Genomic DNA, 10,764 nt, shown 5'->3' with positions numbered 1-10,764 from the left:
AATTATGCCCCTTTTTTTTACTAAGAATTTATGTTTTTAGTTTTTGTAATACCTTAAATATTTTCAAAGTCCATTGACATAATATATGGCTTTGAAACTTTGCACACGAGTCTTGTTCAACACCATGACCCCACCCTGCAGACAGGAGGAGGTAACTGTATCAAGCATTTTGACAGAATTATGCCCCTTTTTTACTAAGAATTTATGTTAAAGGTTTTGTAATACCTCAATTTTTTTCAAAGTTAATTGACATCTGGTTTTGACACTTTGCACACTTGTTCACCACCATGACCCAAACATATAGACAGGAGGAGGTAACTGTACATTAAAGTTTTTGTAACACCTCAAATATTTTCAAAGTCCAGCACACGAGTCTTGTTCAACACCATGACCCCACCCTGCAGACAGGAGGAGGTAACTGTATCAAGCATTTTGACAGAATTATGCCCCTTTTTTTACTAAGAATTTATGTTAAAGGTTTTGTAATACCTCAAATTTTTTCAAAGTTAATTGACATCTGGTTTTGACACTTTGCACACTTGTTCACCACCATGACCCAAACATATAGACAGGAGGAGGTAACTGTACATTAAAGTTTTTATAACACCTCAAATATTTTCAAAGTCCATTTACATATGGCTTTGAAACTTTGCACACTTGTTAACCATTATGACCCCAACCTGAAGACAGGAGGAGGTAACTCTATGAAGCATTTTGACAGAATAATGCCCTTTTTTCAACTTAGAGAAGTTGCAGCACTTTAAAATCAATTTGATGAGTAAAAAAAACCCGCAAAATAGTGATTTTTGGCAATTTTGAGACGTCCCCCATTGCCATTGTAACAGGAAATTTAAGATGGAGCATGCTGTTACAGAGGCTATGGTCAAGTCAACATTTGTGCCAAGTTTCATCAGTATTGAAGCATTTTTCATAGTTTAATAGCAGTTTGAACTTGTAACAGGAGGCTTTTTAATAAAAACGGCCATTTTTCACAATATGCTCATGAAGTAAAGGTTTAAAATTAGATGGGTCCGATATTTCTATCATTTCAATAACATTGAAAACTAAATGGGTCAGATATTTCTATCATTTCAATAAGATTTAAACTAAATGGGTGCGATATTTCTATCAAATGGCAATTAAAGGACTACTGATTCCATGTTATCTTTCTCAGAGTTTTTATTCAGGTCAGCTTACAATTTGTTTAATACTATAGTGAAATAAATACAACAATAACACAATGAATGTTGGATAAATGAAAACGAAGAAATGTGTTTCTATTCAGCCCAAGTTTTTATTCCCTTTAAGACAATTTGACAGGTGAGCAGTTTGGTATTTGCAGAAATATCTGCATAACCACATTTCCATGACTACCAGGTATAATAACAGTTGCTAAGGCAACCATTTATTATACCATCGAAAAAATGAAATGATGTTTAAAATGACATTTTTTTCATAATATTTTGTTTCCACTCTATTTTGCTATGTGGAAGTAACAATGATTGACTGTCCCTGGCAGACAAGAGATCTGGCTCGAAATTTTGCCATCTAACCTCCCTACGTAATAGTCTATAGAATAGAAGTTTGACTTTTCAAGTCAAGAAATATATGATATTAAATACTGAAAAAATATGATGTAATAAATATGTGATAATAAAAAGACTGTACTTCAAGTTAACACTTTATATGGTAGGTCACTTTCACAGAAAGTTGGAATAACGATGGTTTGATCTAGTCATGCAGTGACAGCCAACCACTTCACAGTAAAATGTATTAACAAATGTGAAACTTATGATGTAACAAACCCAGCACATTACTGAAAGACTTAGTAACTTTGTTTTGTGCGAGAAAAAAAAATGGTTCTCTTTATAAGGAGGGGGGAAAGTTATGAGAAAATCAATGTGTGAGTAGACTAACTACATTTGAGCTGCGTCAAGACAAAACCAACATAGTGCGTTTGCCACCAGCATGGATCCAGACCAGCCTGCGCATCTGCGCAGTCTGATCAGGATCCATGCTGTTCACTTATCAACTCTATTACAAGTAGAGAAACTGATAGCGAACAGCATGGATCCTGATCAGACTGCGCGGATGCGCAGGCTGGTCTGGATCCATGCTGGTCGCAAACCCATTATGTTGGTTTTGTCATGACACGGCTCATTTAATGGTGAGCACACCCTTTTGAACCCAGTCAGAAGGTGTGGGGGAAGTGATTTTGTTACAGATGAAAATTACTTTCCATGCAAAAATTGAAGAGTTTATCACAGTCTTATAAATAAATAAATAAATAGATAATAACAAATGTGAAATTCCCATGATTAGCTAAGTAAAATCTACCTGTGTATTAATGAGGAATGTTATTTGGCACAAACCAACGGTATTCTAACAGATGAAAGTTATGCCATGACTTATCATCCTATGTCCATCATACAGTAGGTTCAGACTAGCAGAGAATTGTTTACTGGAGGACTATTTTTAAAATAAAAAACAAAAACATGGCCACAATAAAAAAAACCTCTGCTAGACAAGATCAAATGATTTTCTCACATATTCAATTTCGAAGTTTTTTGTGTTTTTTCGGTTAAATTAGTTAATTTAGCATGTAGGTTTAATTGGGACAGGTGATAAATCATGGCTGGTGACAACAGTATGTAAAATGATGATTCATTTTCCTATCACATTTGTTAAATACGCAGGGTATTGCGAGGTATTTCACCAACAACACAAGAATATATTCCAACAGTTCGCTTGATGAATTTGAACAATTAGAGCAAACAAAATCAAGCACAACTTTTAGAAAACCTTGTATTTACATAATGCACCCAGCTTTCTAAACCAACCATAACAGTCGAAAGATGTTCATAAAAGTAACATTTTCCAATTTCTTCCATACAATTCAGTTCAATGCATTTTGCATTCACCTTGTCACCAAAAATTTGTCTGTTAAGTTTTTGCCTTTCATTTTTTTGTCTATTATCTGTGTCCAAATAGCTTTAACAGAAAAATTCCGAAAAATTTTAACAATGATTTTTCTTATGTTACTTTTTAGAAACACTGCCTGACTGGCACAACGAAAAAATAAGAGTTTTTATGATCCTCAGATCTATAAATAGTAACAAAACAAGACGTCATGGAGATATAAATGCAAATACCACATACACAAGTCCTTCATAACCAGTCTACTGGTCCAGACCACACTAGAACCAGTCCAGTCACACGATGAATATATGTGCAAACAAACCAGTCTGCAAAAACTGTTTACTTTCAAATTTTAAAAAATAAAAACAAAACTTTTTTTTCAAATTTACATTACAATCTATAAGATTGTCTTAGTTAGAAATTTCAAATTTTCAAAATAAACAGTTACGCAGACTGGGTTGATAAACAGATCTGAGGTCAAAGTGATACATACATTAATGATCATTACTTATAGAGGGATGTTATAATATAAAACAATAAACAACACCAAACAAATCATTTTCAGATTTTCCAGCATTTGATCAAATAGTTATATATAAACATCATAGCATTAATTTTAATCAAATTTCATCTCAACAATAAACTAATGTTATTTCTATAATCATTTATACATGATCGTCAAGTTTAAAACTAGTCACAAGTTTTTAAAACTTTAAAATCTCCAAACGAATCATAATTTTGAAATTAATAATGCTAAAAAATACAAAACAAGGTTGTTAAAGGAAACCTAAAAATCATTTGCTGGTGAAGAAAAACCATCTAATGGATCAACAATAAGAATAAATATAATCATAAAATTGTTCTACAGAACTTGTTAAAATCTGAATCATTATTATGATAAATGATAGGAAAATTATAAATGGTCACATTTCTATATGTCTATAAATGTCTGATCATTGAAAAGTTATCATAATTTCTGTGTTTTCTTTGTATTTACAAATCCATCATATATTTATTATATTTAATGTAAAACATTAACATCAAACTACCTTCTATATTGTTAGAAATTTCCATAAATTTAAGTTAATAATAACACTTGAAGAATTCAAAACACTGCTGGCAATCTTTGACCAGATAAAAAACAAAAACCATAAAAACTGTATTCTTAAATTTGCCTTAAAAACTACTTTTATTGCAGCTTGGTGATTCAACATAGCTAGCTAAGTTTACAAAAAGTAAAACATAGTATATTTCTAAATTAATCTATACACAGCTTTCCTCAATGTAAAATGACTCTGCTTATTTTAAAGCTAAACTAGATGGAACATTTTATGGGAGTCAACAAAAGTTATTAATAATTCCTGAAGATTACCGGACAAGAAAAATAAAGACTTATCTTTAATGAAGCAAAGGTTCTGAAGTAATTGAAAATGGTGGCACAAACTGGTGAAGAAAATAAGCCTGAATTTTTATATAATACCCTGCATTAAAAGTTTAATGATCTTGCTCAGCATCGAATTTGGAATGGTCAATTGCTGGTTAAAGTTTAAAGCAATTTCATTACGGTATTAAAATATAGAAACTGGGCAACCAAAAATAGAACCTGACTAAACTGCCTCTATGTGCAGGTAGGACTGGCGTATATAACTTTCATTATTATGTCTTGTACTCAAATAAGTGTTAATTAAATAGCTTGTAAAATCCCATAAATCATTAATCTTTCTTATTGTATGATAAAAGTATGTTTAAATTTTGTTTAATAAAACTGTTAAAAAAAATGTAACAAATTGTGAGAAAGTTGACAGAATAAAATAACATTCCTTTTTTTAAAATATGATCACATGTAATAAATTAACAAATGTGGTAATACTTATTTTTTTTCTAATATTTTTTTTACGAAAGACCTCATAAGACTGTGTGGTTAAAATTCTGATGCTATGTAATGTTTCAAAAACTTTGTGAAAAATGAAATAACTAGTATAAACTGAATTATTTCTATATGACAATTTCATAATGACTATTTCATAATCAGCCTCCGCTGCTTTAACTATTAAAAAAAAAAGTTGAAAAAAAATGAACCAGGCATTTAAAGTGAGTAAATATTAAGCACTATATATATATTACTATTTCTGAATAGATAATTCATCTTAATTATAATTTAAATACAAGTATCTTGAATAATGTACAGTTAACTATTCATAATGATAACTCTATATTTACAAAACAAAAAAATTAACACCAACACCAATAGACCAAGAAATCCTACTAAAGTAAGCACTTAAAATACTAGCATCTAAACATTTTGCTTTTTGTTTACAAGATATTTCTTGGTCTATTAGGAAATAATAAATAATAACATTAATATAATCCCTGTAATAGTAATGAAACAATAATGTAATCCCACATCTTCTCTCAAATATTCAGGAGTTGCCTCCCTTATACAAAAGTACAGTGCTAGGGGTGGGGCTGTCTCCCTTTTAAAATCATATAGTTATTATAATAATATATCTGCAAAATAGAACTAACTTGCATAGAAAAAATTACAATTTAATGGAAATGAAATTCTAAAAAGATAATGTTTGGGGTCTCTAAAAACTTCATCAGCGAGTTTCCCGTCTATTGAGACAGAACATGAAAACTAAAACAGCTTAAACTGTAAATTTATAAAATCTAAAACCGTGTGTTTATATGAGCCTATGGCACAACCTGTATAGAGGTATGTTGTATTAACATGGACTGCACCAACTAGCACATTTTGTGGATGGTACGTAACTCTCGATGAAACACGATGGAATATTTACATGTGTGTGACCTTATGAAGGCTAAAATATTGATCAATCATAAAGTTATAATCATTTAATAAAATTCAATAAAACATTTAAAATTGTGATTGTTAATGTAAATGAGAAAAGGCAGGCCCATTTCAGGTTCAATGTCTATACTGGTGATATATTAACATTTAATAATGATTATCACAGTTGTTTTAATAGCTTTTAAGCGATGCTATGTATATAATATACCAAGATGGTATCATAATTGTACCCCACCCCTTTCTAGCATCCATGACCAATCAATCATACACAAGTATCACATGCATCAACACATCAAGTGCACAGAAAAAAACATACAATATGTGCATCAAAATGTACATTCTATGTGCACATATATCACATGCAGTTATTGTTTTGCATTTTATATCATATGCACAAACCACATAAATAAGTGCACTGGTAACATGAAACCAGGTGCACTGGTAACATGAAACCAGGTGCTCCGGTAACAAGAAACCAGGTGCATTGGTAACATGAAACCAGGTGCACTGGTAACATGAAACCAGGTGCTCCGGTAACAAGAAACCAGGTGCACCGGTAACATGAAACCAGGTGCACCGGAAACATGAAACCAGGCACACTGACCATATCAACAATTTACACTGATCTTGCACTGACCATATATATATCACATGCACTGACCACATATAATCACGTGCACTGACCATGTTTCCAGGTAAATGATCTGAAAGACCTAGTAGCTGGTGACAACGGACTATGTATTTCTTCTACAGTTCAATAAAGTCTAGGCAGTGTCCTGATTTCACTAAATAATAACTTTTACTTTTTACATGACAGAAAGCTGGTTTAATCTGCAAAACACTACAGTTATGATGTTTTTTCAACTTCATTAAAAAACATGCTCAAAATAACACTCCCACCTTAAAATATATACATGTAGTTATATGAATTTTCATGTCTTTTTTCTTAGTAATTTTGGAAAAAGAAAATTGTAAACATTTCTTTTTATTATCTGAATAACATAACACAAAAAGTAGAAAAATTTCTAATTCGACATTTTAGATAATGTTCAGTACACGTGCCCAGACTTTATCAAACTGTAATATTAATAACACTGGCTTGAATCTTGAGTGATGAATAACAATTTCAATGAGTAGATAATGACATATAAACACATGGGCTGAAGTATCAATATTTTTTTTTAATAAGTTATAACACCAAGTACACCATTCCTCCTCACCAAGTATTTAAATTATCAACAACGTCAGTTTATCATAATTGTATATATGCATGTTATAATTAAAATAATAACAAGAAAAAAAACAAATAAAGTCCTCTCAACAAATTTTTTAACAGATGTTGAATAGTATTAATAATTGGTGAGTAAAACTGGTGTGCATTGTTTTATATGATCTATAATAACAACAGTGTGAAACAAAAGTAGGCAAAAAAAAAAGGAAAAATCCCTAATACTTCAATCAAAATGAGAAATAAAAACAAAATTAACTTGATATTTAAGTCACTAAGCATTCCAATAAAAGCAAAGTTAAAAACTCAAGGACAGGGTAGTTTAGTAAAGGTCATCTTGACCTTTAAAGGCAGAAGTCTAAAAATAACTGTCCCAATTTAAAGGAACTGTTCTATTTTTAGAAAGAAATTGCTGGAAAGTCAGGGGATTGAAGTAAAAGGGAGAAAGAGGGGGCAGGGGGGGGAAGGGAGAACATGTTCCAGTCGGCTCACAAGAAAGTAAACAGAAATAAACAGCTACCCGTTACATGTTTCTAAGAAACAATATATAGTCTCTGATTATAACATTCTCTTCTACCACAGACAAGAATGAGGTTACTTTAGTTGTACAAAAACAAAAATATCCAGCTCCATTAAAAAAAAACTACATAAAAAACCAGTAAATTTTTCATAAATGATCATGATCAAGTGTACTGTGCTCTTTTTACAATTGCAAACCTGATTTGTTTTAATTTTTTCATATATCTATCTATACTTAAAATCGAAATGGGGGGGACGAAAAAAATTTAAAACTTGTGATATCACAAAATATTATTCCGTGATTTCAGATAAAAACCCCTGTCGAAAAAAGAAATTGAGTGCTTCGTTTACTTTCAGTGAAACTACCAGAATGACACAATGCCTTATACTGAGTAAAAGACTGTAGCAATAGCTTAACAATGTGATTTATCACTAATAAAAAAAAAAAAGATAAAAAGAAGACAAAATACTACACAAGAGCCACGCTTGGGCTGGTATTAAATTAATATAGATACCACACACGCAAAAACGCACAAATCGTGATTATACATAAGTTTGTAAAACATTAGCTCTGTAACAAAGTACTTAAATAAGATTTAACAAATTTGACTAAACAATTATATATTAACAAATTATTATATTATCCCATTCAAAGGTATATATAATATGTATATATATCATAATACAATATCTATACTTAGATTGAATAACTACTATAAACAAAAATCTCTAACTACAATGCATACAGTGAATTCATCCCTAGAAATTAATTCAATAACTATAATTTTAAAGTGGAGAAACAAACAAAATTCCACAACAATCATGAATAAAACAGTCACTGTTTTAGGTGCTTATTTATGCAAGATAAAATGCTATGCTATCACTTTATGACAAACTATAAAGCATGGGTGTACTACCCATGACTCCTGAAACAGGTCTCATAATATTTACACATCATAATAATAACTACATCCTCCTTTACCTCAAGTCGAAAAAAATGGAACATTCCATGATAAAAATGGACCAGTCCTCTGTGATGATTATGATGCTCTGTGATGGTTTAAGTACATGTGTACTAAGAAATGGCGAAGAGAGATCTGTACCTATACTCCTATGTATATACATATACACAATAACCGCAAGTCCACTTGAATAATTTATATAGTCCACTATAATAGACGAAAGCATGCAGGTGATACTATTACATCAACATCAAATCAAAAATGGCATGCACAAGTGATTTCAAGTCACCAAGACTATAAAAGAATATCAGAAGAGTCCAGGACGAATCTATCGCCACTGTCACGTGCACTTGACAATGCCTTAAAAGAGTTACACAAAAATGATGAGAAGTTAATGTTAGTTTAAATATTGGTGTAAAATCAGTATTTTAAAGCCTAAGAAATAAAATAAATCCTAGCGGCCTGAAGCTTGTGCCTGTCTAGCCCGTTTAATTTCTTCTTGTTGTATACGTTGTTGTATAAGATACTGTGCTTTTGTGATGTTGTTTGGGGTTCCAGTAATGGTTACAATTCTATTTCTCGTGCCAGGCATATAAACACCCTTCTTCGAGATCTGTATGTTGGTTTGAGTATACTGCTGTAATTCAACTATTCCTTTTCCACCCGGGCCTAAAATAGCCCCTACTATACTTTCTGGAACTTCTAAATCTTGTTTAGCCGTGGCTGATTTGTCCCCTTCCGTAGGACTATACATTCCAGTCCCCAAACCAAATGAATTTTGGTTGATATTTATGCTAGGTGATCGCTCCCCACCTAATTGCTGTGGAGCAAACCCTTGTTGTGCACCTGGATAGCCAGGGGCTGTATATGACTCGTTCAACATTGGACTTCCACCGTATCGCTCTTGCTGCATACTCGGAGAAGAGCTTCCAAACAGACTAGAGTTTGCCGCCGTTGACCCTGAACTCCCCAAGCCTGAAGACCCGCTACCAACTGGTCCAAACAGACTTCCAGAAGATGTGGGGGTACTCATCATATAACCTTGTTGTGGGTTTTGTGATGGAGTACCAGCAGCTGTTGTCATCATGCTCTGACCTTGTGCATTTTGCAAACTCATCTGTTGGGCTTGTTGAACATTTTGTTGCTGTCCACCGACATTTACTCCTACCCCTAAAATACCATATGTCGCAAGCGTATTCATTGCTGAACTAATTTCTTCTGTAGCCTGGTCCGTGTAACCACTACTTCTCAGTGTCATTCGAATATTTTCTAAAGCAGCAGGAGTCATTACCCCGCCAGCTAATAAACTTCCTATATTTGTATTTGGTACTCCTCCCATGTTTCCACCGAATGCATTTGGATTAAATCCGAAACCAAATGTAGCACCACCAGCAAAATTATTATTATTGACACCAGTTAATTCTTGTGTTTGGTTCTGCATGAAGTTTGTGTTGGCAAATGGTGAGCCTGTAGGGTTCGCACTTGCCACCGGTCCGGTATAATCTGCATAGCTTATATTTGGACAACTACCACTTTGTGGATCTTCAACAATTTTCTGTAATATCAGGTCCACTGCTTTTTTATTATTTTCTAAATCACCTGAAATGGATTAAAGGTAAAAAATATCTAAGTAACAATGAAAACTTTACTTTTCTTTTAAACAAAATAACAATCAAAATCTTACTTTTCTTTTAAACAGAATTACTGAGTTTCTTTAAACTTTTGATTTTCCAATTTTTAGTCTATTCTGTGTGTGTAGCTGATTGGGCGGGCACTTTACTGCTATGATGACCAAAATACTGTGTACTTTTTCTTACCATTATTTGCTAAAACAAATAGAAAGTAAAAAATAGAAGAAAAATATTTGGCTTATCAATATCATTTCAAGTAAAATGTATTTAAGTGCATATTTTTCTCATATCTTCCTTATCATTACACATCACTACATTTTAGTGGTTGATAAACATATAAGTTTTGTCAAACTGCCAACACTATTTTGATAAAATATAATTCCAAAGAAAGCCCATAAGTAGGTAAAGGAGTGACACAGTGACAATTTAGTCAGGTATAATATTCTATACACTCTGTCACTTAAATCCAATGCATATCACTAAATGCATAGTAACTTTAATTATCAATCACAGTGACTTAAAAATAATATTGCCAGAAAAGTCTGCATTCAATAATCTCTTTTTAGCATCATAATTTTTCAACTATGGTGGATTTTTTACATAGAAGGTATTCTAACTGTGTAAATCCACTGTACAAATTAGCACATATGCTAAATTTAGCAAACTATAACTTGCAAATGAAGATTGAATGCA

At 32.1% G+C, this 10,764-nt stretch overlaps 1 protein-coding gene across 10 annotated transcripts in view; it reads right to left on the bottom strand.

Moving 5' to 3' along the window:
- Positions 1–1,161: 1,161 nt before the first annotated feature.
- Positions 1,162–10,764, bottom strand: part of LOC132716137 (RNA-binding protein Pasilla-like) — a 42,877-nt gene continuing 33,274 nt past the window's right edge. For all 10 annotated transcript variants that reach the window (XM_060699322.1, XM_060699319.1, XM_060699320.1 and 7 more), the window contains one exon: positions 1,162–10,039. In XM_060699322.1, the coding sequence (XP_060555305.1) occupies positions 8,895–10,039 (1,145 nt within the window). In that variant the 3' untranslated portion in view covers positions 1,162–8,894. The remainder of the gene's footprint in view (positions 10,040–10,764) is intronic.

This window comes from Ruditapes philippinarum, unplaced genomic scaffold (assembly GCF_026571515.1).
Source record: "Ruditapes philippinarum isolate M1 unplaced genomic scaffold, ASM2657151v2 ctg128_1_1_1_1, whole genome shotgun sequence".
NCBI lineage: Eukaryota > Metazoa > Mollusca > Bivalvia > Venerida > Veneridae > Ruditapes > Ruditapes philippinarum.
This window is presented reverse-complemented; position numbering and strand designations above follow the sequence as displayed.